General features: G+C 58.2%; 3 protein-coding genes across 8 annotated transcripts; 2 read left to right on the plus strand and 1 right to left on the minus strand.

The window, feature by feature from the left end:
• Window positions 1-2109: 2109 nt before the first annotated feature.
• CUTA (cutA divalent cation tolerance homolog) lies at window positions 2110-4115 on the plus strand. 3 transcript variants are annotated; one of them, XM_005313181.4, is made up of 6 exons: window positions 2110-2362; window positions 2603-2751; window positions 3139-3198; window positions 3343-3388; window positions 3554-3603; window positions 3867-4115. In XM_005313181.4, the coding sequence occupies exons 1-6, from the start codon at window positions 2345-2347 to the stop codon at window positions 3964-3966; spliced, it is 423 nt and encodes a 140-aa protein (XP_005313238.1). In that variant the 5' UTR covers window positions 2110-2344; the 3' UTR covers window positions 3967-4115. The 3 variants fall into 3 exon arrangements, with proteins under 3 accessions (XP_005313238.1, XP_023969180.1, XP_065420067.1); XM_024113412.3 differs by lacking the exon at window positions 3343-3388 and having other exon boundaries at window positions 2151-2362; window positions 2603-2731; XM_065563995.1 differs by lacking the exon at window positions 2110-2362 and having other exon boundaries at window positions 2609-2731.
• Window positions 4116-4330: 215 nt separating this feature from the next.
• PHF1 (PHD finger protein 1) lies at window positions 4331-14560 on the minus strand. The gene is given in 19 exon segments (XM_024113409.3): window positions 4331-5290; window positions 5734-5793; window positions 5875-5978; window positions 6074-6209; window positions 6613-6759; window positions 7284-7329; window positions 7332-7350; window positions 7730-7853; window positions 7934-8002; window positions 8204-8299; window positions 9531-9679; window positions 9996-10064; window positions 10066-10106; window positions 10192-10287; window positions 10756-10803; window positions 10806-10836; window positions 10918-10932; window positions 10934-11122; window positions 14495-14560. Coding segments are annotated over 18 exon segments (1737 nt in total). The 5' UTR covers window positions 11108-11122; window positions 14495-14560; the 3' UTR covers window positions 4331-4977.
• A 78-nt stretch (window positions 14561-14638) lies between these two features.
• On the plus strand, window positions 14639-25760 carry KIFC1 (kinesin family member C1). 4 transcript variants are annotated; one of them, XM_065563964.1, is made up of 18 exons: window positions 14679-14779; window positions 15308-15439; window positions 15619-15757; window positions 15866-15974; window positions 16120-16173; window positions 20353-20397; window positions 20509-20704; window positions 20800-20977; window positions 21865-22032; window positions 22216-22344; window positions 23574-23690; window positions 23774-23947; window positions 24070-24237; window positions 24318-24456; window positions 24632-24771; window positions 25050-25123; window positions 25371-25446; window positions 25546-25760. In XM_065563964.1, the coding sequence occupies exons 3-18, from the start codon at window positions 15629-15631 to the stop codon at window positions 25588-25590; spliced, it is 1941 nt and encodes a 646-aa protein (XP_065420036.1). In that variant the 5' UTR covers window positions 14679-14779; window positions 15308-15439; window positions 15619-15628; the 3' UTR covers window positions 25591-25760. The 4 variants fall into 4 exon arrangements, with proteins under 4 accessions (XP_023969174.1, XP_065420036.1, XP_023969175.1 ...); XM_024113407.3 differs by lacking the exon at window positions 14679-14779 and adding an exon at window positions 14785-14886; XM_024113408.3 differs by lacking the exon at window positions 14679-14779 and adding an exon at window positions 14810-14826.
• Window positions 25761-26176: the final 416 nt, after the last annotated feature.

The raw sequence follows: 26176 nt of genomic DNA on the forward strand, positions 1-26176 counted from the left end.
AGCTGGGGGGGGCAGGACTGGGTAGCAGGGGGCTGTGGGTCAGGAGTGAGGGGCACTGGCAGAGCTGCAGCAGGAGGGAACCCAGGTTTGGGAGAGCAGGGGTCTGCAGTCAGGATTGAGGGGCACTGGGAGAGCTATCAGGGGAACCCAGGGCTGGGAGAGCAGTGGGCTGCAGTCAGGATTGAGGGGCACTGGGAGAGCTATCAGGGGAACCCAGGGCTGGGAGAGCAGTGGGCTGCAGTCAGGATTGAGGGGCACTGGGAGAGCTATTGAGGGAGCCCAGGGCTGGGAGAGCAGTGGGCTGCAGTCAGGATTGAGGAGCACTGGGGGAGCTATTGAGGGAGCCCAGGGCTGGGAGAGCAGGGGTCTGCAGTCAGGATTGAGGAGCACTGGGGGAGCTATTGAGGGAGCCCAGGGCTGGGAGAGCAGGGGGATGCAGTCAGGATTGAGGGGCACTGGGGGAGCTATGAGGGGGAACCCAGGGCTGGGAGAGCAGTGGGTTGCAGTCAGGATTGAGGGGCACTGGGGGAGCTATGAGGGGGAACCCAGGGCTGGGAGAGCAGTGGGCTGCAGTCAGGATTGAGGGGCACTGGGGGAGCTATGAGGGGGAACCCAGGGCTGGGAGAGCAGTGGGCTGCAGTCAGGATTGAGGGGCACTGGGAGAGCTATTGAGGGAGCCCAGGGCTGGGAGAGCAGTGGGCTGCAGTCAGGATTGAGGGGCACTGGGAGAGCTATCAGGGGAACCCAGGGCTGGGAGAGCAGTGGGCTGCAGTCAGGATTGAGGGGCACTGGGAGAGCTATTGAGGGAGCCCAGGGCTGGGAGAGCAGTGGGCTGCAGTCAGGATTGAGGGGCACTGGGAGAGCTATTGAGGGAGCCCAGGGCTGGGAGAGCAGGGGTCTGCAGTCAGGATTGAGGAGCACTGGGGGAGCTATTGAGGGAGCCCAGGGCTGGGAGAGCAGGGGTCTGCAGTCAGGATTGAGGAGCACTGGGGGAGCTATTGAGGGAGCCCAGGGCTGGGAGAGCAGTGGGCTGCAGTCAGGATTGAGGGGCACTGGGGGAGCTATGAGGGAGCCCAGGGCTGGGAGAGCAGTGGGCTGCAGTCAGGATTGAGGGGCACTGGGAGAGCTATTGAGGGAGCCCAGGGCTGGGAGAGCAGGGGGTTGCAGTCAGGATTGAGGGGCACTGGGGGAGCTATTGAGGGAGCCCAGGGGGATGCTGGGAGAACAGGGGGATGCAGTTAGGATTGAGGGGCACCGGGAGAGCTATGAGGGGGAACCCAGGGCTGGGAGAGCAGTGGGTTGCAGTCAGGATTGAGGAGCACTGGGGGAGCTATTGAGGGAGCCCAGGGCTGGGAGAGCAGGGGTCTGCAGTCAGGATTGAGGGGCACTGGGGGAGCTATTGAGGGAGCCCAGGGGGATGCTGGGAGAACAGGGGGATGCAGTTAGGATTGAGGGGCACCGGGAGAGCTATGAGGGGGAACCCAGGGCTGGGAGAACAGGGGGATGCAGTCAGGATTGAGGGGCACTGGGAGAGCTATTGAGGGAGCCCAGGGCTGGGAGAGCAGGGGTCTGCAGTCAGGATTGAGGGGCACTGGGAGAGCTATTGAGGGAGCCCAGGGCTGGGAGAACAGGGGGATGCAGTCAGGATTGAGGGGCACTGGGAGAGCTATCAGGGGAACCCAGGGCTGGGAGAGCAGTGGGTTGCAGTCAGGATTGAGGGGCACTGGGGGAGCTATTGAGGGAGCCCAGGGCTGGGAGAGCAGGGGTCTGCAGTCAGGATTGAGGGGCACTGGGAGAGCTATTGAGGGAGCCCAGGGCTGGGAGAACAGGGGGATGCAGTCAGGATTGAGGGGCACTGGGAGAGCTATCAGGGGAACCCAGGGCTGGGAGAACAGGGGGATGCAGTTAGGATTGAGGGGCACTGGGGGAGAACAGGGGGATGCAGTTAGGATTAAGAGCCCCCGTCCGGGACGGATCCTCCCTGATGCTATAGGAGAGGGGAGGCACATGGTTGAGGGGGGCGGGACATAGTCGCGTGACTCAAGGGGGCGGGTTTGCGGCAGCAGCATGCTGCTGTCCTGGGTCACGTGAAGGGGGAGGGGGCGGGTCCAGCGCCGATTGCAGCAGCAGAGCCGCGCGGGCAGGTAGGAGTTGCAGCCTGGGTTCGCGCCAGCGCAGTGCCCCGCTGCCCCAGGCCTTGCGGGGGCTGCTCTCCCCTCGCAGGGAGGCCTGGCCCTAGGGGAGCGGGGCAGGGGAGCCGGCTCAGTTGGCTGTTTGCCCGTGCAGGGCTGGTCCCAGTCCCTTGGGCGGAGTCCCGCAGGGGCGGTAGCAGCGACACGCGCCGATGAAAGCTGCCTGCTGCGTGAGTAAAAGCCTGACTGCTGCCGACCACCTATGGGGCTATGCCTCGCCCGGCGCTGAGATGCAGCCGCCTCTCGGGGGGTTCAGCGGCTGTTTACACTGGCGACGCAGTAACACACCTCCTAGTGCTAACCTGGGGCCAGTACTGACTGCGAGGGGAGGGTGCCGTCAGCGAGACCCCCACCCAAGTCCCTGCAGTCCCCCAGGTCTGGCCCTTACTCTCACTGTCTCTTGGCCATAGGTGCTGTTGCTGTCCCTGTTGATGGTGCTACTGCTCCGAACCGTGTATCAGCGTCTCTTCTCCATGGCGGCTGAAGCCTATACCCCAGGGAGCCTGTCAGCTGCCTTCGTCACCTGCCCCAATGAAAAAGTGGGCAAGGAGATTGCAAGGTGGAGCTGGGCTCTATCCCCAGCTCTGGGAGGGAAGTGGGGGCTGGTGGGTTAGAGCAGGGGGGCTGGGAGCCAGGACTCCTGGGTTCTCTCCCCAGCTCTGGGAGGGGAGTGGGGGCTGGTGGGTTAGAGCAGGGGGGCTGGGAGCCAGGACTCCTGGGTTCTCTCCCCAGCTCTGGGAGGGGAGTGGGGGCTGGTGGGTTAGAGCAGGGGGCTGGGAGCCAGGACTCCTGGGTTCTATCCCAACTCTGGGGGGGGAGTGGGGGCTGGTGGGTTAGAGCAGGGGGGTGGGAGCCAGGACTCCTGGGTTCTATCCCAACTCTGGGGGGGGGGAGTGGGGGACTTTTGAGCATGGAGGACACTGATATGTATTTTTGTCCTGAGCAGGATGATGGTAGAGAAGCACCTGGCTGCCTGTGTCAACATCATGCCTCAGATCACATCCATGTGAGTGCAGGAGCCAAGTCCCCGGGCTCTATGGTCACTGCATTGGGCCTGGAATTGGGATGGGGGAGTGGCCTGGCCTTGCTGACTGGGGCAGGCTTTCTCTGTGTATCCCTCTCACCAGCTCCCCCTGCTGGTTTCTTTCAGATACGAGTGGAAGGGGAAGATCGAAGAGGACAGGGAGGTGCTGTTGGTGAGGGATCATGTGGGGAGGGTCTCTGTGGGATGGGGCATAAATCCCCTGCCTGTGTAGGCAATGGGGAGGCTCTAGAACCCCGGGCTCCGCCCTGCATGTTGGGGGGGGGGGGGAGGAGCAGCTAATGGAAACCCCCACCTTTCACCATCTGTCTCTCCCCAGATGATCAAAACCCGGAGTTCCCGGATCCCAGCGCTGACCGATTTTGTCCGGTCAGTCCATTGTCCTTCTGTCTCCTTCTCCACCCTGTGGGAGCCTGCTGGTGGGGATGGGCCTAGGGAATTTCTGGGGTGGGGGGGGTGGAGTCTCGAGAGAAGGCTGAGTGTGTGTGGCAGGAGGGTTGCTGGGGGCGGTGAGAGGACATGAGTCTCTGGGGGGGTGGGGGTGGCAGGGGCAGAGTGGTGAGTCCCTGGGGGGAGTTACTGGGGAATCCTTGCCTGCTCCACCCCCTCTGACTTCCCCCATCTCCCTACAGGTCGGTGCACCCATACGAAGTAGCAGAGGTGATTGCACTTCCCATCCAGCAGGGAAACGCACCATATCTGCAGTGGGTTGGGGAGACTGTGCCAGAGTGAGACCCCATACCCCACAGCAGGGGACCATCTGCCCCTACCCTGCTTCAATCCCCCTGTACGGAGACACCACAGGAACAGGACTCACCCCATGGAATTTTTTTTTTTGCGGGGCGGGGGGAACCTGCAGCCAATAAACTGCCCCCAACGCACCAAGGTTGGCTCCTCATTCACAGTACACACATCCCTGGTGTACGGGGGGAGCAAGATGGCGCCTGCGAGCCAGGACTCCTGGGTTCCTTTCTGGCTCGGGGGGGGGGGGGGGGGGGGCATGGAGGTGTGGGGGTGGAGGCTGGCCTCCTGGGTTTTAGCCCTTCCTGCGCCACAGCAGCCGGTGGTGCCCTCCCTCTAATGACCAGACTGAGTCTGCAGCAAGCTTTTTATTGCAGGTGTCAGTTTGTACAGTCAGAATGGCGATGGTGACCACAGCATCAGCACACAGGGATGGGGGAGAGGGCACAGCTGGCCTGGGGGGAGGGGAACATATGCCGTCTGTACAGCAGGTTACAAGCAGGATGGATGACTGTGCTGGGGGGCACCCCTCTCCTCCCAGGCCTTGGGGAGCTGCCACCTCCCATTCCTGTGCCCCCATTCTGCCTTGGACAGCCCCATTGTGGCAGGGTGCCCCAAGCTCTGTCCTCCCCCCCATTGCACTTCATTAAATAGAATTTTTACAGAATAATAAAAATGCAACAAGAAAATAAACCCTTTGAATACAATGAAGCATTTGCCCGGTGGGAGTGGGGAATGCCCCCACCATCCACCCTAGGGCCCTTCTTTGAGCAGGACTAGGCAATTCCTGCCTTATATCCAAGCTGAGGGTGAGAGCCCCCCCTCCCCCAGTACAATCCCCACTGCTGTCAGAGAGGGACAAATCCCTGACACTGCACTCTGTCCTGGGAGTTGCACTTGCTCAGTGTGTATGTGTGCGGGGGGGGGGGGGGGAGAGAAGAAAGGCTGACAACTCTCTGCAGCCCCAATAGAGGGGGTGTATCTCTGGCACTTCCCTCCCCCTCAGAACATGCCCCCTCCACCCCATTCCACCAGGTATTGGACAGTGCCATCGAGGGTGACCCTGCGGGCCAGGATGCGGACAGCCTCCCCACGAGCCAGGCGCCCCATGGCTCCAAAGTAGCTGCTGCTGGTGGGGGCAGGGCCCGGGCACAGAGCGCTGGAGGAGGAAGGGGAGGCCAGGGTCTCAGGCTGGTGCTTGGTGCTGGGGGCTGGGTAGTTTGCGTGGGGCAGTGGAGTGTGGGTAGGGGGATGCTCAGGGCTCTCGCTCTCTGGTGCAGGTGCTTCGCGGGGGTCCGGGCTGGCAGTGGTGCTCCTGTTATAAAACAAGGTGGATCAGGGGAGCCTGCACCATGAAATGCTCCTCCCCCCCCAGTCCCAGCCCAGGGCCTGCTCCAGAAAGTACCTGCAAAGCCCTAACGTTGGGGTGGAGCTTCCCCCATCCTGGCCCGAACCAGTTTTAGAACTCCTTTCCCTCCCAGCCAGAATCAATTCTAGAATGGTCCCTCTCTGCCCTCAGCCTGCTCTAGAACCACTTAACAACCCAGTCTGCCGTAGAGAAAACAGCCCTCGTTCTAGAATGTCCCATTCCTTGCTTTAGAGTAGATACCATCCCTTGGGGCCTGCCCTAGAAACTGGCCTCTGAGCTGCCTCTAGGAGAGAGGGGCTGCTCTACCGAAAGCATACTTGTCCCACTGCATCACAGGATCCGGAGAAGGTAATGCCCTGGGACCTGCCCCTGTCCCTGCCTCCCCTCACCTCAGGGTCCGGGCAGTGTTGGCGGATGGGTGGAAGGAGGCAAACATCCTGATGGGAGCACTGTGGGCAAGAAAGAATGAGAAATGGGGTGAATGGAGGGCTGGGCAAGGCGGCACCCCCACCCTGCCGGTCCCTCCTCACCTCTCCAGGCAGCGGGCGTCAGTGCGGCGGAAGTTGTAGGTGCTGGAGGTGCCGCTGTAGCCACAGTATGTCTGGCTAGCACTGACGGGGGTCTCCACCACCTCCTGCAAGGATGGACAATCAGTGGGGTGCCCTGGGAGGGTCCCCAAAGCACAGGGCAGGGGGGGCTCCTGGGGCAATGCGGGAGGCTGTGGCATACCTGGGTGAGGGCTCTGTCCAGCTGCCACTTCTCCCTGCTGCTCCTCAGCTCCATGATGTCTGTGGGTTCCGGGGGGACCTTGCGCCTCCGTGGCCTCCGGCGCCCTGCCCCACTGCTGCCCTGCCCTGAAAGGAAGCTGTAAGAGACCCTCCTTATCTGCACAGCACGCAGGGGGCCGCGCCTGCTCCACTGGGAGCCCAAGGGGGCTGGGTCAGTGACCCCTGATAGGAACGGGAGGCAAGGTAGAAAGACCTGCCCAGGCCCTGTGCCCCCTCCTGACAATACTGTATCTGCTGCTGCGGACCTAACCTGGTCCCCACAGAACTTCCCAGGGGGAATGCAGGGAGGGAGCTCCCAAAGTCCTCTCCCTCAGTCCCCCATCACATCACCTCAGTGGTGTCCCTGCACTCCCACCCACCATGCCCTCTCCCCTGTATCTCCACCCTATGCTGCCCTTTTCACCCTAACCCCTTGCTGGAGCCCTGGATGGTGGCTGAATGTGTGGGGCAGGAGGAGTTGGGACAGCTGAGGCTGCTCACCTGCTGTCAGTAAGTGGGGGCTGCCCCTGGGGTTGCTGAGCCGTGGAGCCACCATGGCCCCCAGGGCACTGAGGTGCAGGAGGTGGCACTCGTATGTGGAGCCCAAAGAGACCCTTCCGCTTCTTGATCTCCTTCCCTGAAATAAACCTGGAGAAGAAGAGAGACCAGACTCAGATCTGCAGGGCAAACAGCTCCCAGGCAAAAGCATCAGTAGCGGCAATGCAGGGGTGTCCAAGAGCCTGCATGACTGAGCGGGTGTGAGAGCCCGTGAAGACAGGTGCAGTTTCAGGTGGGTGCGAGGGCGTGGCAGAGTGTGCATCAGCTAGCGTGGTTCCAGGTGGGTGGAAGTGTGCGGAGGGGCATGCAAGAGCTGGTGCAACTGGGAGTGGGTGCGAGGACATGGTGGAGCATGTGAGGGCCATTGTGTGTGTGAGGGGGGCAGTGCAATTCAGTGAGGGTGCAAGGGAGTGGCAGCACATGCAAGGGCTGCCGTGGGTCCAGGTGGATGCCAGGGCATGGCAGAGTGTGATTCAGCGTGGGTGCGAGGACGTGGCAGCACGTGTGAGGGCCAATGTAGTTCCAGGTGAGCGAGAGGCAGTGGCGGAGCATGGCAGGCGTGTGGAAGCAGGGGCTACATAGGCAGAGCAGAGTGTTACAAAAGCTCCTCCCACCTGTCTTTGTGGCTGCTCAGGGCACTCAGCAATTGGCTGTACCGATCCCTCTTGGTGTATCCGAGAGCTGCAAGGACCAAATGAGAATGGATGAGGGATCAGTGAGGGCCATGGTCCAGAGACCCTCCATTGCCTCCTGACTTCTCCACTTCTCCCACAGCATATCCACCCAGCCAGCTCCCAGCCAACCCTTGGAGTCCCTCCCACCCCATTCCACCCTCTCCTGGGTACCTCTCACCCAGGTCCCCAACCTTCCTCTCTCTCCCTTCTCTCCCACTCCTTGCTCATCTCTCTACCCCAGCCCTGTCCCCGTCCCCTTCCCCCTGCTCCCCATTCCTGCAGCCCCATTCCCCACCACTTCCCCCTGCTCCTTCTAGCCCTGTTTCCTCTCCCCCCACCCCTCATAGTCCACTCTCCCTGCAGCCCCCTTCCCACACCCAGCCCACCTCTCCTAGCAGCAGGTTGTCCCAGTTCTCGCTGGCAAACGGCAGAATCTCCCGCTCAAAGTCAAAGTATTTCTTTTTGCAGCAGATGCTAAGGTGATAGAGAATGAGATGGGCCACGTCCACCCTGTGGGGAGAGGGGGAAGGGTCAGTGCTGGCATGGTGGGGACATGTACTGGAGATGTGGAGGGGGGGAACCAGACTCACCATCTCAGGGGAAGTCTCCGTACGCTCTCAGGGCCCCCAGTGCAGACACAGCACTCGAAGACATAAAATCTGGAAGAGACCCGAGGTGTGTGAGGGAGAATTAATCCTGGATCTCAGGGACCTCTCCCGCATGTGCCCGCACCTGTCTGTGTAGGGGAGTGAGAGGATCTTGCCTCCCCACCCCTGAATCTCCCTCTTGTCCCCTCACCTATATCCACAGGTAGTGGGGTGGATCTCACTTCCCTCCCCAGTCCCTCCATGCCCCCTCACCTGTCTCCATAAAGCAGTGGCTTGCTCAGACACTGGGTACATGCCTCATGGAACCACTGGGCACAGCTGCAGCACTGCAACATCTTCAGGTTCCACCTGGGGGAGAGAGGGAGGCTGAGTGAGCACATGACTGAGGGGCAGCCTGCCAGGGGCCCCAGCACCCTCCCAACTGGAGAGAGAAAGGAGTTCACCTGGGGCATTTGCTGACCCACTCCAGGCACCACCCAGCTCTAGAAATGCACTCCTCTCCACCCCATGAGCAGCTCCAGAAACCAGGGCTTGGAGCAGAGCCCAGAGCTGGAGCAGCTCCGGAGCAGCGGAGCTGCAGGTTTTTGCCTGGAGCTGGAGTGGAGCCGGAGAACAGCTCCAAAACCCTGCCAGAAACCTACCTTCTAGTCCAGAAACCCCATCTCATCCAGCCTAGAAAAATCTCTCTCCCTTGGTGCAAGCTGCTGTAGAAACCTCCCCCTCCACCACACAACTCACTGCAGAAACTTCATCCCAGTCTACAGCACTCAATCTGGAACTTGTACTGGAAAAATCTCATGCTGGAAGCTGTTTGGGGAATTTGTTTTACAAGGACCATCCAGCCTGGCTGGAGAAAAGAGCCTACCCCAACACAAGCTGCTTCAGGGACCTGTGAAAACCTGACCTGACTTTATAAACACTGTGCTACTCCCATGCCAGAAAAATCCAATTCCAGAAAGCACTCCAGACTCTTTTCTAGAAACTGTATCTAACTTCAGAACCCAATCTAGAAACCCACTAGTTCAGAGCTCACTTCAGTACCATCCTCCCAAACCAGAACTGGTCATAGAAAAAAGTTCCTCACATATTTAACCCCCACTCCCCACCATGGACTTTGCTGTGGAGACCTCATTCAACCACAAGACCACTTCTAGAAACCATGCTCCTTGTTCTGAGCTAGCTCTAGAAATCTCTGGCTCCAACACCTGCTCTCGAAATTGACCTCCCTGTGTGAAGCCTGCTCTAGAAACCTCTTCCAATTCCAGAACCTCCTCCCAGTCCAAAGCTAGCTCTAGAAATCCAAATCCAAATGGTCTTGCTGGACCTAGATAGAACTCCTGCTAATTTATCTCTGAAGTTAGAAATCCCTTTGGGGCAGAAGCAGTGGGTAGGTGTTACCTGCTCTATCAGGATCCAAATTGAGGGGCCTAGTTGCAATCTAGATCTGAAATGCTGCTGCTCAAAACGCCCACTTTGGCAGGAACAGGAACATTCCTGATTCCTGCTCTTTGTCACAAAGAAGCAGATGCAAGGGCAAGTGCTGACCTCAGGAATCTGCAAGACCAGAAGGGGAACTTACTCTCCAGGGCCTCCACAGTAGCAGTAACACTGCTGCCGATTGGTCAGGTGTGCAGGATCCCACTCCAGAGCCTTGAACTGATAGGGCAGCACCAGCTTCATGCTCAACATGGCCTTGGCATAGGGGCCTTTCTTGAGCGCACCACCCCTCTGCAAATGAGAGAACAGAGAGAGGGCGTGTGAGACAGGCTGGACACAAATCAAACAGATCCATCCACAGAAGGACAGGAATTGGGAGGGTGGGGGGCCTTGAATCAGAGGGATGCACCTGCTGGGGGGAAGGGGACTCATGAGGGGATGGGAATGAGAGAGGCTAACCTGCTGGGGGGAGCGGGAGCTGGGGGGGGACACTTGCTATGTGGGGGACAATAGGAATCAGGACACCCACCCCCTTTTTATCAAAGGCATCACTGGGGACACAAGGGGATGATGTCTGGCCTCCCACACCTGCCAGCCCCGTGCTCACCTTGGTGGCCACAGCGAAGACACACTGCCGGCACATCCATGCACCAAGTACCCCAGCCCCATCGGCTGCTCGCATCCAGCACTCTGGGCAGGTGGCACTCCTGGTGGTAGGCTGCAAGGGGAGACAGCTGGTGAGAGAGGAGAAAGGGGGGTCCCAAGATGGCCAGAGGATGGCAGAGGAGGGGAGCACCACTTACTGTGCCCACATTTCTCACACCGCACCAACTGGTTCTCTGGGCTCACGGACTCCGAGTAACATACGCAGCAGATCTGCTCCTCACCGGGCACGGCGGCTGTGGGAGAGAATGGAACCTGCCCAATTAATACCTTGCTGGGGGCAGCCCAAGGTTGGGATAGCAGGGGGCTGCAAGTCAGGACTGAGGGGCACCAGCAGAGCTGTGCATATGGAGAAAGCATAGGTCTGGGATAGCAGGGTCTGAGGGCTGTGAGTGAGGGGCACTGGCAAAGCTGTGGGTGGGAAGCCCAGGCCTAGGACAGAAGGAGGCTGTGAATCAGGATTGAGGAGTACCGGTAGAGCTGTGTGTGGAGGGAGCCCAGGGCTGGGGTAGTAAGGGGAGGAGCAGTGGGTTGGGAATAAGAGGCATCAGCAGACCTGAGAGGGCTGTGGGTCAAGACTATGGGGCACTGGCAGAGCTGCGGGGGGTGAGAGCCATGGGACTGTGGGCTTGGAGTGAGGGGCATGGTGGCAGAGCTGGGGCTGTGGGCTGAGAGCGAGACTACATCAGGACTCCAGTGCTCACCAGGGTTAATGTCCTTCCAGAGCACCAGGAACTGGGAATTGTCCTCAACTGCACCAGGCAAACCTGCCGTGAAGCATCCACCTGCCAGAGGAGAGAGGGGTGAGTGAGTGCAGGGACAGTCAGAGGAGGCGGCCCTAGTGTGTGTGTGTGGGCTTCACTCACCTTCTTGATGGTACCCCAGATAGAGCAGGCCATCGGTCCAGCGGGCCAGCACATCCTGCCCCTCCCAGAAGCGGGGCCGGCTGGGAGCCGCAGAAGGGACCGGGGCAGCTGGGCGTTTCCAGGGGCCGGAGGTCAGGCGGGAGCTCGTGCGTGTCACCCGGGAAGTCTGAGCAGGTAGCTCGCTCGCCATCACATTGTGACCAATCTGCCATGTGAGGGGAGAGGGTCAGTCACCTGCCAGAGCTCAGGACAGAACCCAGGATTCTTCATTCCCAGCAACTGCATCCACTCCTGTGGGGTTCCTTTACATAGCAAGGGGGCATATTCTGAGTGAGAGGAGGGTCATAGATCTGGGGAGCTAGCCTTGGATTTGGGGTACCATTTATTAGGGGGTCTTCCAGAGTGAGGAATGTCTCAGAACCAGGGGTCATTTCTTGGAGGAGATCAGAACTAGGGAGGGATTCTCTAGGGTTGTCTCAGACCTAAGGGGCCTGATCTGGGGTGTCCCAAATTCAGGGGCCCCTCTCTGTGGTATCTCAGATCTGGTGGACCGAACACTACGGTGTCTGGGATCCTGGTTTGTCCTCTCTGGGAGGATCTGGGGATGTGTCAGATTCAGGGGACCTGCTCTGGGATCTGACAGTTTCTCAGATCTGAGGAGCCCAGTCTTGTGGGTCTGAAATTCAGGGGGTCCACACCGAAGTGTCTGGGATCCAGGAATGTCTTGGAGGTGGGGTACCCTCTCTGGGCGATCTAGAATCTGGGAGTGTCCCAGATTCAGGAGGGACTCTCCGGGGATGTCTGGGATCTGGGGGTATCTTCAATTTGGGGGGCATCTTTGGGGAGTCTGGGGGGTGTCCCAGGTTCAGGGGGCACTTGTCTTGGGGGTCTTGGATTTGGGAGGGGTCTCTCAGGAGGATCTGAAATTTGGGGTGTTCCAGATTTGGGGGGCTCTCTGGGGGGATTCTGTGACCTTGGGGTGTCTTGGATTCAAGAGACCCTCTCTGGGAGGTAAAAATATCTTGGATTTGGGGGGTCTCAGTGGGGGGCTTAGATTTGGGGAGGATCTGGGGCCCTCTCAGGGATGGTTCTGGGGCAGTCTCTGATTCAGGGGCCCCTGGGATCTGAGAGTGTCCTGGATTCGGGGCCCCTCTCTGGAGTGTCTCAGATTAGGGGGCTTTCTCTGAGGTGAGTCTGGATCTGAGGTGCCTCAGATTCAGGAGGGCCCTCTGGGGTGGGTTTGGGATATGGTTTCGCTCAGACTGAGGGCATCTCAGTTGTGGGAGCTCTCAGATGTGGCAAGAAGGAAGTCTGATTTGGGGGTGTCTCCTTTTGGGAGGATGGAGGGGCTCTCTGTAGCTGGCAGCCCATCTCTCTCCCCTGCGTGGGGGAGGGGGTGCTCCCTCCCTCAGCCTCTCCTGCCCTTACCAGGTCTCCGAGTCTCCTGTGAGGGTGGGGGCCGGCTCTCTCCCCTCCCCAGTCTGGGGAGGGGGGGGCTTCTCAGGGCTGAGGAGGCTGCCCCGGCCCTCAGGGGCTAAAGAGCAGGCCCCTCTGCGGCTCCATCCTAGAGCTGAGCCCAGTGACGCAGCAGCAGCAGCCGCCAGAGCAGGGGAGGAACGAGGGGGGATGCGGAGAGACGCTGGGGAGGGGACCCCCCTAACGCCCCCCTCCTGGCGCTGCCTGCAGAGCAGGCCCTCGGCACCCCCCTCAGGACCCCCCCTCCCCCGGATCTGCACTGACAGTGGAGCACAGCACTAGACAGCTAGGGGGGGCGGGGGATCTTCCACCTCTTACGATCCAATTCCCTGCGCCAGCCAGGGTGGGATCACGTCCAGCTTCACCTACAGGAGCCAGGCCTGGACTCCTTTCCCAGCGCCCTGAGCCAGCCAGTCCCCACCCTGGGCCAGAGCGGAAATGACGCCCCATAGAGGGGAAAGGCCCCATGTCTCCTTCTGCAACCAGCCCTGGGGGTCACTCCTGTCTCCTTCCCTCCCCACTGCCCCCTCCAATGATCCCATTCTGCCCCCCTCCATAACTTTGTGCATCCTCTTCCCTGCCCTGTCATCCCCTTCAGCAACCCTCTGCCCTGCCCTGCTGTTAACTGCCCTCCAGCTGCCTCTTTCCCTTCTCCAGGATCCACCCTCTCCTCTGTCATTCCTGCCCCCAGCCCCTGCCCCACCCTCTACTTCTCCCCTTCTGCCCCCTCCACATTACTCTCCAATGCCCCTTGCTCCTGCCTCTCCCCCCACCCTGTCAGCCTTACTCCTGCCCCTCCCCTCCCTTCAACTACCTCTTTCACCCCTCCCCTTCTCCCCCCACCCTGTCATCACTACTCTTATCCCTCCCCCATTGCCCCTTTCACCCCTACTCCTGCCCTCCCTCCGCCCTGTCAGCCCTTCTCCTGTCCCTCCCCCACTGCCCATCACCCCTACTCCTGCCCCACCCCTGTCACCCCTATTCCTGCCTCTCCCCTTCTCCCACCCACCCTGTCACCCCAACTCCTGCCCCTTCCCCACTGCCCCTGCCATCCCTACTCCTGCCCCTCTCCCTTCCCCATCAGCCTTACTCCTGCCCCTCCCCTCAACTGCCTGTCACCCAGACTCCTGCCCTACTCCCCATCAGCCCTACTCCTGCCCCTCCCCCACTTCCCCTGCCACCCCTACTCTTCCCTCACCCCATCAGCCCTACTTCTGCCCCTCCCCCACTACCCCTGTCACCCAGACTCCTGCCCCTCCCCCACTGCCCCTGTCACCCAGACTCCTGCCCCTCCCCTCAACTGTCACCCAGACTCCTGCCCCTCCCCCACTGCCCCTGCCATCCCTACTTCTGCCCCTCTCCCTTCCCCATCAGCCTTACTCCTGCCCCTCCCCTCAACTGCCTGTCATCCAGACTCCTGCCTTCTCCCCATAAGCCCTACTCCTGCCCCTCCCCCACTTCTCCTGCCACCCCTACTCTTCCCTCACCCCATCAGCCCTACTTCTGCCCCTCCCCCACTACCCCTCCTGCCACCCCTACTCTTCCCTCACCCCATCAGCCCTACTTCTGCCCCTCCCCCACTGCCCCTGTCACCCAGACTCCTGCCCCTCCCCTCAACTGCCCCTGTCACCCGGACTCCTGCCCCTCCCCTCAACTGCCCCTGTCACCCAGACTCCTGCCCCTCCCCCACTTCCCCTGCCACCCCTACTCTTCCCCCACCCCATCAGCCCTACTTCTGCCCCTCCCCCACTGCCCCTGTCACCCGGACTCCTGCCCCTCCCCTCAACTGCCCCTGTCACCCAGACTCCTGCCCCTCCCCTCAACTGCCCCTGTCACCCGGACTCCTGCCCCTCCCCTCAACTGCCCCTGTCACCCGGACTCCTGCCCTTCTCCCCATCAACCCTACTTCTGCCCCTCCCCCACTTCCCCTGCCACCCCTACTCTTCCGTCATCCCATCAGCCCTACTTCTGCCCCTCCCCCACTGCCCCTGTCACCCAGACTCCTGCCCCTCCCCTTCTCTCCCCTAAGCCCTACTCCTGCCCCTCCCCTAGCCCCGCCCCCAGACTGCCGTTGGCCGGTTGGCGTGTGCCTTCTACTAGCCTCCGTCCTTGCAGCGCGCGGCCACAGCGGCAGCTCCACTGGGTCACGTGTGGGTTGTTGGTAAGAGGAGGCCGCCGATTGGTCGGGGCTCGGGAGGAGCCGTCCAATCGAGAAGGTGAAAACAGTGGATTGGTTGCATCTCGAAGAGAACGGGGCCGTAAGGAAGCGACCAGCCAATTGGCTGAGCGCGAGATGCGCGGCAGCCAACGGGCGGCGGCTCAGTGCGGGCGGTTTGAATTCGAACGTCGCAAGGAGTCGGAGGAGGCGCAGCCAAGGCGATAGCTGGTGAGAGGCGCGCGGGACCCGGACTGTCCCCCTCCCCCCGCTTCCCGGTGGGGCGGCGCGCGGGCTGGACTCCCGGGGGGGGAGGAGAGAGGCCCTGGGGCGGTCAGGTTCCTGAAGCACCGCGTGGGGGGGCGGAGGTAGCGCCATGGGGTGCAGGTGTTTGGGGTTGGGCTGGGGGGGTGGAGGCAGCGCCATGGGGTGCAGATGTTTGGGGTTGGGCTGGGGGGGGCGGAGGCAGCGCCATGGGGTGCAGGTGTTTGGGGTTGGGCTGGGGGGGGGCGGAGGCAGCGCCATGGGGTGCAGGTGTTTGGGGGGGTGGAGGCAGGGCCATGGGATGCAGGTGTTTGGGGTTGGGCTGGGGGGGTGGAGGCAGCGCCATGGGGTGCAGGTGTTTGGGGTTGGGCTGGGAGGGCGGAGGGAGGGCCATGGGGTGCAGATGGGTGGGGTTGGGGAAGTTCCTGTTTCCCCTCCCCCCCACCCCTACCATTCACCTGCCTGTCTCCCCTTCTCCCCACGGGTTCACTTCAGAGCCCAGGACCCCAGCCGCTCCGCCCAGACCGGGGGGAGTGCTGCAGTGGGGAGTGTGACTTGGGCACAGGCGCTGAATCTGCTCCCATTGGCTTCCGCCTCCCTGTGTGGAAGGATTTTGCTTGGTCTCAGGTGAGCCCTCCACTCATGGGTACCAACCAGATCCTGCCCCTCCAGAGGGTCTCACCATGGCAGGGGCTGGGGTGTGACGGGGTGTGTATGGGGGGCGCTCACCCTGCTCTGGGCACACACACAGGCATCGGGGTGTCTGTATAACATGTGACTGATCAAGCCCCCTTACTCCTTCCCAGAGGTCCCCACATGGAGCAGAAGGGGAATGCTGATGGATGGCAGGTGCCACTTGCAGGGAAGGCCCTTTCCCAGCTGCCTGTGCCTGGCTTGAGGGCCAAGCGAGGGCCTAGTGATGAGAATCAGCCTCCAACCGAACAGGTGAGATGCGACAGGCAGATGTGAAAGGTGGTTTCTTGACCCACTTCATTTTCTTGTTCTCCAGGGCTCTGCTCCCAATAACTGTCTCCTCTCTTCCCGTCCCACTAGAAACGTGCCCGAAGGCTTCCCGTACCAACCAGGAGGGTGGCAGCCTCCATCGCTGCCACTTGTTCCAAGCCTTCGACAGCAGCTGCAATACCTAAGACTCAAAGAGCAGGTGAGCTCTTGGGAAGGGTGTGTGCTAGGACTGGTGGGTATATTTGCTTGCAGGATGCAGGGACCTTTGTGTTCATGAGAACAGGGAGCTGACACAAGGGGTCAGATGTTTCACTGCTAATGATGATGCTTCATGTCCACCACAGGCCGCCGGGCTTCGCTCCGACCAGGACTGACCATCCCAGCAGCCTCAGTTGCAGGTATTTGTGGGACTGGGGCTTTCACTCTGAGGGGAGACTCCTTGTGACCTGGTGCCACTTGCCAAACCCAGCACTGTGATCCAGAGCTCTGTGGGACCCAGTACTGGGAAGACTGTTGGTGGGTGATACTTGCTAGAGAGCTGAGCACCCTCTGCCAACTGGAAGCCCCAGGCCTAGTCTCCCTTAGGGCCCTCTCCATGGGGAGCTATGAGCCTTATACTCAGCTCAGCTGCGTTTCTCTGTCAAACCCAATACTCCTGAATGCCACAATTGAACATTTCCCCCAAATTTTGGAACAGATCAAGGCAACAGTGGTCAGAACCCTAGTGACTTTGGGGGAAACCAGAAAACTGAAAGCGGGGGGGGGGATGTAGGGTGTAAGGCCTATGGAGTCCCTGCCATTGTTTTGGCATAGCCACATCCTTTAGCACCTCTGGAATTGCCTACAGATCAAACTGCTGGTTGTGGGTGTGACCCATGGTGCCTGGTGCAGCCCTCACTGGAAATGCCAAGGTCAGGGCAGGTGGCAAAGGGGAGAGCAGATGCTCCCAAGACTGGTGGGTAACACTGAAGTTAAACTCCCCAAGCAGTCACAAACTGTGCTGCTGCTCCCTCGGCTATCAAGAAGCAAAAAACAAAACAATAAAAGGGGGGCTGTGTGATTTCCTTATTGCATTCCAGTTCTCTGGCTCCCAATCAGCATCTAGGTCCAGTACAGTGAGAAGTTATATGCTCACATATACAAAATGTTCTTCTGACCCTGAAGGGTCAGCCACGTCACCAGGTCAGTATGGGATTGGATCTTACCCAAAATACTGCGCTGTCAGCCAGTCCTTTATAATAAACAGAACAAGAAGAGAGATGGTAAAGTAGTCACATAGGTACAAATACTTTAAAGTTCATATATCAGGTTCCTAGCAGTATTGGTGAGTTTGCTGGCTTGAAAGTCCCTCTGGAATACATCCACAGCTTGGATGCGTCATTCAGTCCTTTATTCGGAGCTTCAGTTTGTAGTAAAGTTCTTCCAGAGGTAAAAAGCAGGATTGAAGACAAAATGGAGAAGATGCAGCTGTCTTTTATAGTATTTTGTCATGCGGCCTGTGCTTCCAATGTTTCAAACACAAGCTGCCCAACACATGGCTTGGAAGCCTTTTCTGTCCATGGGCATGCCTTGCTGAGTCAGAAGGTGTATCCTCTGTCTTCTCTCAATGGGTCAGTTGTATAGCAGATGGTCCTTAATGGGCCATCATGCTGATTCCAAACTGTCTGGGGGGTGTCACCCAGAAGCATAGCCCAAGTTTAAAATACAGACATGCATACATATCTATAACTCATAATACAAAAGGTGATCCAAATATATAAACAAGATTATCATATCTGGCAAATCATACTTTTGCAGATATCTTACATGGTATATCTGCCATAACTCATTACCAATAGTGTAAAATTGCATTCATAGTATCCTAAAGTGTCCCCCAGATTCTATACAGCGTCACAGTGAGCACCCATGAACCCCTTCCTGCCTAGTGCTACTCCATCTCATCTCTGTTCCTGCTCCCAATAACTTACACCCTGAGTATCTCCCAGATGGACAGAAGACAAATAATGGAGGGGTTTGACAATGAAGTGGGCATTTTTTGTGATATTTTTGATTCCTCTGTATGCCTTGGTTTCCTACTGTATTTTGCATTGCTATTCGGTGGGTGCAAAAGGATTAGAAAGATGCTCTTGTGGAAAAGAAGGAGACGTGAGGTGTTGCCACATGATTATCTGGGGTGGAATGAATGGGTCCTTAAAGGACTGGTTAAACCCGATCCATATCAATGGTGGATGCGCCAAGACAACAGGAGCCCCAAGAACTGAACAATTGACACTTATCCACCGGAATCTCCAGCAGGCGGAATATGTGATCTCCTCATGGGTCGATCTCTTGGGGATAAGAGTTGGCTGTTGGAAGAAACTGTGCAGCCCTCACCTGTGGCTAGGGACAGCCAAGTTGGCTTTGATGAGAGCCTGGATCTAGGGATCCCTGGCCTGGCAGTAGCCAGGTTGAACTCTGCCTTAGTAAAAAGGCTAATGTAAGGATTTACAGATTATGGGGGAGGTGGGTATCTAATACATTATCTCATTATGGTAAGGCTGCCTGCTGTCACTGGAAATACTCACTGAAAGCATTGCACCCTGAAGGGGTATAGTACAAGTCTCCCATGGGAGTCTGGCTTGGCTGAATTCAGTGTAGTGAGCCACAGAAGCCCAGACCTGGTCCATACTAGGAAATTAGGTTGTCTAACTACATTGCTCAAAGGTGTGAAAAATCCACCCCCCAAAGCGATGCAGTAAAACTGACCTAACCCCCCAATGTAGACAGTGCTCGGCTGATGGGAGAATTCTCCTGTTCACATAGCTACTGCCTCTCAGGCTGTGGTGTACCTATAGCAAGGGGAGAACCTCTCCTGTCACTGAAGCACTACACTGGCGCAGCTGCAGCATTTTAAGTGTTGACAAGTCCCCTGTTTTGGATTCTTGGAGGCCATGGCCTGTCCCTGTAGAAGGGTGTGTGGGTCCTTAGGGCCTAGCACACTAAAGGGTTACTCCAAAGGGACCGGTTACAGGCTGGAGTATAGACCAGACCCTGTGGCTGCCTGACAGGTGGTAGCAGAGAGTCAGCTACTGAATGGTTTCAGGGACTATATTGTCAATTTGCCAAGTGCCATGTTCTGTCCTTGGGGCTCCCAGTGTTTTGGCTCATCCTCCATTGGTATGGGTCAGTTCCAGCCAGTCCTTTAACACCCATCTGTTCCACACCAGCCAGTTACATGACACAACACCTCCCATCTCCTGCTCTGCCCCAAGAGCAGCTTTTGAATTATTTTGCAACTGCTGGCTAGCAATGTAAAGTACAGAAGTAAACTGAGGCACACAAGAATCATAAAAATATTACAGAAAATTCCTGTTTTGTCATGGGGTGCATACAGCCTCTGCAATGGGGAAAGAGGGGATTGGGGACACCTACAGAGCCATTGCAATGGAGGGAGAATAGGCAAACAGCCCCTGCCGTGGGGGTGAGAATGGGGGGGGATGACACCTAAAAATGGGAGGCACACAACCCCTTGTGATAATAGTGGGAAGGGGGCACGCATAACTCTGTGAGTTGCATGGAGTTCTGAAAAGAGGAGGATGGGAGGGTGAACAGAAAGATGCAAGGACGCCTGGGGCATGCCGGACCTCAGCATACAAGAGCTATGAAGTGTGGACCCCCTAGTTTACAAAAATGTTCAGTGTGTCCTGTTTCCTTGCACACAGCAGGCATTTTCCTTGCTCAGAGTTTCCAAGTCTGCCCCTCCAGTCAGCTCTCTGTTTCCTCTCACAGCCACTCTCACAACTGCTTGACCCCATGATTTGCTGTGAAGGAGTGGGAATTATTCATAATATTTTGGATGAATATTGTGTGTGCCTCAGTTTCCCCTATGTGGTGTGTAGTTAACTAGGTCAGGGGGTGGGGGAGGAGGAAAGATTGTTTACTCTTTGCCCCAATCCAGAGATACAGGTGGGACCAACGCCTAGCTGGCTGGGTACCCATGCCCATGGAGAGTCTCAGAAGACAATGGCCACTCCAGTTATTGGCACCTAGCAACAAACAACCATGGATGGCCCACCCTCCTTAGGAAGCCAGCTGGTGGACAAAGGACTAGAGAGCAGCCAGGTGGGGTTGTTAAGTGTGGGCTGCTGGAGGCAGGAAAGAACCTTCTGGACTGGGATCAAAGAGGAGTTAGAGGGCTCTGGACGGATCCAGATCCACCTGGCTGTAACTTTCCATTGTCTGTGTTAACTAAAGACTTGCTACGCTGTGTTACAGACATCTAATAAACCTTTCTGCTTTTACACTGCTGGCTGAGAGTCACCTTAGATCAAGGGAGCTGGAGGTGCAGTGCTCCCTTTGAGGGTGCAAGTCTTCCCCGGGTGTCCAACTCAGGTGGAGTCGCTATGGGGCACTCACAGCGGGAAGGAGGGATGCTGAAGGCTCTGAGGTTTGGGTCCGGAGGCAGTGAAGCCAAGAGGCCTACCCTAGTGAGTGAGAGACCCTAAGGAGGCTGACTCACTGAAGGGGTCCTCGCAGGGACTGTTCAAGAGCACGGGCCTGTAGTTCCATGACACGTGCTCTCCCCTTTCCCTCCGCAGATGTCGTCAGGAGGCCGGTGCCTGTGGCAGCAGCTCCAAAGATGGGTAAGGCGGCAGCAGGAGGGGCTTGGTGTCAAGAAGGGCTGAAGCCAGGGATGGGGAGAGGGATAGCCCTGCTGGCTCCAGCCTCATCTGCCTCTCCCTTTCTCCCCACAGCAGCCCCTGCCCTAGCTGCAGGGAATGATGGGAAAAAGCGGGCTGCCTGGGACCTGAAGGGCCAGTTGAGTGATATGCGGACCAAGGTGAGCAGCTACAAGGACAAGGTGCAGAGACTGGATGGGGAGAATCAGCAGCTCAAGAGGCAGCTGCAGGAGCAGGTGGTTCAGAACCGGGAACTGAGCAGCCAAGTCAGGTGAGAAGCCAGAGGGCTGAGGGAGAGGGATCCTAGTTGTTCTGGTTGGGGGGGAATGACTCCTGCCCTATCTCACCCTGCCCCTACTTCTGTAGCACACTAAGCTCCGCGCTGCACACTTGCCAGGAGCAGGCACATCAGAGGCTCCACGAGGTGATGGAGCTGTCAGACCTGAAGCAGCAACTGGAGGAGCAGGTCACCAGCCACAGCAGGACCATCGGGCAGCTAGAGGGGACCAAGCGGGACCTGTCATCCCTGCTGGAGACCAGAGAGGTGTGTCTTGATCCTGGGAAGGGGGGAGATGTGATGTTAACCTCCCTCACTGGATCCAGAGCCGGGCCGATCCAGGTCATGTGGCTGGGGCCCGGAAAAAAGCTCAGCTCTTTAGTGGCATGTTCTGTGGTGCCTGTACTAGGATCTCCCATAACATGCTGTACCCTTAACCCAGCTGTGCCCTGTCAGATTCCTGTTCAGTAGACAGGTTATGTACCCATTGGGTCATCTGCATGCTCTACTGAGAGGAACCAAGCCTTACGCAGCAGGTGCTGCAGCTTCCATGCATGGGCTCAATCTGCACCTCCTAGACACAAGCTTTGTTTCCTATAGCAACAGCTCAACCTTATGAAGGCTTTACATAGACTTGCTGGGACAACATTGTGCTCTGCTCCAGTCTCCTGGAAATTCCCCTATTGCCAATGTCACAACCCCACCTTGCTTTCAGGACTTAGTCCTGTGTCTGGCTGTTCTGCTTTAGTTATTGCCTTGCTGAGAGTGCTGCATCTCCGTAAAACGACTGCTGTCCTTGCAGGGTGTTTCAAAGGAACCTTTCCCCAGTATTCAGGCACCCAACTCCCTTTTAAAATCCCGGCCCTAATGTTGGGCCTCTTTGATTCACTTGCACTGCAAACAAGCACTGCTTTCTGCACCGTCGCATGCATTTCCCCCAACAGCTTTGCTTTGACCAGGTTATCAGCTACACTCCATGTCTAGCAAGTCTGTCAGTTACCAGCTGGGAGTCACACGCGCTGGCTTGACCCATGGCGTGTGACATGGTCTGTTGTCTCTCCTGGTGGGGGCCTGGGGTGGGGTGTGTATTGTGGTATCCCAAGAACTCCAAGCAAGTCTCTAGCAGTAATCCCTAACTCCTGGTCCTGCTCCAGGTGAAGCTAAAGCTGGCAGAGGAGGGCCTGGCCCAGAGGGAGTGTGAGAACAAGGAGTTGAGAGGCCAGGTGGCAGCCCAGCTGCAGGTCATGACCCAGCAGGAGGAGCGGTTGCACCACCTGGAGATGGAGAGGAGGAGGCTGCACAACCTGGTGCAGGAGCTCAAGGTGACAGGAGGCTCTCATTCTGCCCCACCGCAGGGTGTGGAGGGGGTGGGGCTGGGAATTAGGGCAGGACACCAGGCAGGAGGGTGGGGGTGAGGGCTAGAAGAAGATGGGATTGGGAGGGACAGCTGGGGAGATCTGGGGCCAGCCTTCCCCGCTCTGGACTGACACATCTCCTGTCCCCAGGGTAACATCCGTGTGTTCTGCCGTGTGCGCCCCCTGCTAGCCTGGGAGAAGGAGAGGCAGAAGGGACTGGAGCACCTGCACTTCCCCCTGCAGGACAACAAGGCCCTGGTGCTCTCCAAAGTGGAGGAGGTGAGTCCAGGGACTGGGGCACAGCTAGCCCTGTCTTTGTGATGGGCCATACATTGACCCTGGCTGTGCATTGGCTGATATTCAAGGCCATTCAGTGCAGTAAGTGTTTGGACATGGCAATAGTGTGGTTAAGTTGGGGAACACTGGTGCAATCTACAACTTGCACACTACACAGGCACGAGTCTTGGGCAATTCCCCCTGCAGGGATTCCAAGTCAGCCACCTCAGCCCCAAGCCAAGGAGTGGCTGACTCTGCTTCTGACTTGCTGCTGCTTAAACGTAGGGCCCCTGTGCTTGGAGCCTCGGAAACCTTGCTAGCACCTCACAGCCCAGCTGGGCCTGCTGCCTTGAGACCAGCCTTCTCACACCTCCAGGGGCTAGCATTTTTCTGAGCAGCAGGCCAGAGATCTGTGCGCATGAACATGTGAAGGGGGTGCACAGACATTCATGCTTGAGATTCCCAGTGACAGAGAGTTCCTGCTGCAATGCCCTCGGGGCAGTGCTTCCCGTGGCCAGTTCCTTCCCTATTAACAACTTGCATCTTATCTGTAGCCTGAATTTGTCTGGCTTCAGCTCCCAGCCACTGGTTTCTCCTTCTGCCTCTGTCTGGTAGCTTAGAGCCTTCTGCTCTCAAATTTGTCCATATGTGTAAGTGGAGACCATGATCAAATCTCCACTGAGCCTTCTCTTCAATAAGCTGAATAGAGGGAGCTCCTTCAGTCTCTTACTGAGGCAGGTTTTCCAGCCTTCAAATCTTGTAGCTTTTCTCTGAACCTTTCCCAGTTTTTCATCATCCTTTTGAAGTGTGGCTGCCAGATCTGTACAGTGTGTCCAGTAACAGCCACAGATGCTGCATGGAGAGGCGATTAACCTCATCCCTTGCCCCCCCAATTTCCTGGCAGCATGTTAGAAACCTGGGGCCTTCTCTGAAGGGTTTGTTAATCTCAAACTCAGCTGAGCAACCAAGTAGTTCCATTAGCGGCTTGCACTCACCAGTGTTGAATCTTCCCTGCCATTGAGCCGCCCCTTCACCCTGCCTGGCTTGGCTCCTCTGCAGGTCCTCATGGCCCCTTCTTGCCTTAAAGAATCCTCTGCAATCACTGCCCCTCATTCCCACTCTGGGGACTTCGCATCAGAGGTGCAGAGGTGGCTGTCAATTCCCCCAGCCCAGGCCTGGGGTCCTGGGAATGAGTCCTATAGTCTGACCCACATGTCTGTCTCTCCCCCCAGTCCCACGTTGGACGTGACCGCAAAGGCGATGTGAAATACGATTTCAGCTTTGACCGGGTGTTCTCCCCTGCCTGCTCCCAGGAGGAGGTGTTTGAAGAGATTGCGCTGTTGGTGCAGGTACAGAGTGGGGCACAGGACTTGGGTGTTTGGGAATCTGGGGGTTACCCCCATAGTGACCACTTCCTCCTCCCTCCCTGCAGTCCGCTCTGGATGGGTACCATGTCTGCATCTTTGCCTATGGGCAGACAGGCAGTGGTAAGACCTATACCATGGAGGGGCCGGACGACATGAGCCCCGAGACTATGGGCATGATTCCTCGGGCCGTGCAGCAGGTCTTCCAGGGGGCACGGGAACTGGAGCCCAAGGGCTGGCAGGTGAGTGAGCATCCCATTCTGCCCTTCATGCCTGCCCCCAATCCTGTGGCTCTGGCAGCATACCTATTCCTCCCACACTCTCATGGTTCTGATGTTGTTTCTGTCTCCCACACACATCCCAGTACTGTTTCACGGCCAACTTTCTGGAGATCTACAATGAGTCGCTGCGGGACCTGCTGGTGGGGCGGCCAGAGCGGGGTGCCGAACTGGAGATCAAGCGGGTCAGCCAGAGCAGTGAGGAGCTGCATGTTCCCAACCTGCGCTATGTGCCTGTGGACTCTGAGGATGAGGTGAGCTGAGATGTGGGTGTGCTGGAGCCGGTGGGCTTAGGAGCTGTACTGACCCCACCAACACACCCTGCATTCCCCAGGTGCTGAAGCTACTGCGAACGGCCAAGGCCAACCGCTCCGTGGCGAAGACGGCTCTGAACGACCGCTCCTCCCGCAGCCACAGCCTTTTCCAGCTGCGCATTGAGGGCTGGAACCGGAGCCGGGACCTGCACAGTGTCTGTGAGTGTGGCAGGTGGTGGCTGGGGCTGCCAGAGAATAACTGGAAGGCAGGGCTGGGGGAGCATTGGTTGCTAGGACCACCTGTGGTGCGGCTGCCCTGCCATTTGTGGGAGAGCTGGGTGAGGTGCCCTCTCCCAGACCTTTCTCATATCCGTTCCCTCTCCCTTCGCTGCAGCGGTGCTAAGCCTGGTGGACCTGGCAGGCAGCGAGCGGCTGGACAAGTCCTTCTCGAAGGGGGAGCGGTTGAGGGAGACCCAAGCCATTAACACTAGCCTCTCTACCCTGGGGCTGGTCATCATGGCGCTTTCCAACAAGGTAACAGCTAGGACACCCCATGCCCCATTATCAGCAGTCTCTTCCCCTCTTTCCCCAGGGCCAGTGGTCATAGTGCTGTAGGCAATGTAACATACCACCTGCATGCACCTCACTGCCCCCTCCCTCTCCCCCAGCCCTTCTCTGCCTGGTATTGGGGAGCCACAGTGAGGCCGGGGGCTGTCTGAGATAGATGTTATGAAATCTCCCTGCCCAGGGGTCCCAACATGGCCCCTTCTCATGGACTGTGGGGAGCTGACTCCTGTCTTCCCACTCTGCAGGAGCCCCACATACCCTACAGGAACAGCAAGCTCACCTACCTGCTGCAGAACTCGCTGGGGGGCAACTCTAAGATGTGAGTAACAATGGGGGGGGGCAGTAGGAATAGTAGGAGTGGGGAGGAGGGATGAGGTGAAGATGTATGGAGAAGGATATAGCACCAAGGTGGAGGGCAGGGCTATGGGACACACTGTATGGACAGAGAGTGGAGGGAGTCTAAGAGTTAGAGAATGTGCAGGGACACCAGGTGCTGGGGGTGGTGCCAGAAGAGTGCTTCTGCAGGCCCCTCTAACCTCTGTTCCTCCTCTTTCCAATGCCCCCAGGCTGATGTTTGTGAACATCTCCCCGCTGGAGGAGAACTTGTCAGAGTCCCTGAACTCCCTGCGCTTTGCCAGCAAAGTAAGTGACTGACTGGTGCGTGGCTCAGGCAGATGGAAGGGGGTTGCCCATGTTACAATGCTGCAGCTTCCCGCTCAACTCCATCTCTCCCCCTTCCAGGTGAACGAGTGCGTCATCGGAACAGCGCAGGCCAACAGGAAGTGAGGGGTGCCACCATCCTGGCTTGGCTGCAGGGTGCGTCTGGAGCCCTGTGGGAGCAATGCTTTCTGCACCGACCAGGGCTGTGGGGTGATGTGTGTGAGGCTCATCTTGTGTCTTGTTTTTAATACTGGTATGGACTCAGCATGAATGCTGGAAATAAAATGTCTTTTACAGCTGCTTGCTGCGTGCACTCGGGGGTGGGGAACCCAGCTGTCCAAGCTGCAAGGCGGGTGCAGTGGGCTATCAGCTGGGCCTTGGCTATATTATTGTCAGTGGGAACCAGGTCACTCTGGGTATGTCCATAGTCTCCCTGTGTGAGATCCTCTCTGCTGCTGTTCATCCACCCGCTCAATATCCCCACTCCACTGCCAGCTTCTCCTGCCCCCGGAAGTCATGCCCCCCAGCTCCACTCAAGGGCAGGGCCCCTGCACAGCTGTGAGGGGAGGTCACCGCTGTTCGTCTCCAGGGGCCCAGGCTTGGTCCCGCTTTCCCCTTTGAGTCACCTGGGGGTGTGGAGGATCTCTGGGATAGGGAGGGGACAGGGCCTGGGGCTATGGAGAATCTGGGACTGGGGGGGAGACAGGACCTG

The sequence above is a fragment of the Chrysemys picta genome, chromosome 12, assembly GCF_011386835.1.
Source record: "Chrysemys picta bellii isolate R12L10 chromosome 12, ASM1138683v2, whole genome shotgun sequence".
Classification (NCBI taxonomy): Eukaryota; Metazoa; Chordata; order Testudines; family Emydidae; genus Chrysemys; species Chrysemys picta.

What these genes read in the sequence shown, in the direction of transcription:
- KIFC1 (XM_024113406.3), top strand. Translation starts at nt 15,629, where the DNA reads ATGGAGCAGAAGGGGAATGCTGATGGATGGCAGGTGCCACTTGCAGGG. An exon ending in AGATTGCGCTGTTGGTGCAG is followed by an intron (nt 23,691 to 23,773) that starts GTACAGAGTGGG and finishes CCCTCCCTGCAG; the next exon opens with TCCGCTCTGGATGGGTACCA. An exon ending in CTGTGGACTCTGAGGATGAG is followed by an intron (nt 24,238 to 24,317) that starts GTGAGCTGAGAT and finishes TGCATTCCCCAG; the next exon opens with GTGCTGAAGCTACTGCGAAC.
- CUTA (XM_065563995.1), top strand. Translation starts at nt 2,624, where the DNA reads ATGGTGCTACTGCTCCGAACCGTGTATCAGCGTCTCTTCTCCATGGCG. An exon ending in ATGCCTCAGATCACATCCAT is followed by an intron (nt 3,199 to 3,342) that starts GTGAGTGCAGGA and finishes GGTTTCTTTCAG; the next exon opens with ATACGAGTGGAAGGGGAAGA. An exon ending in GCGCTGACCGATTTTGTCCG is followed by an intron (nt 3,604 to 3,866) that starts GTCAGTCCATTG and finishes ATCTCCCTACAG; the next exon opens with GTCGGTGCACCCATACGAAG.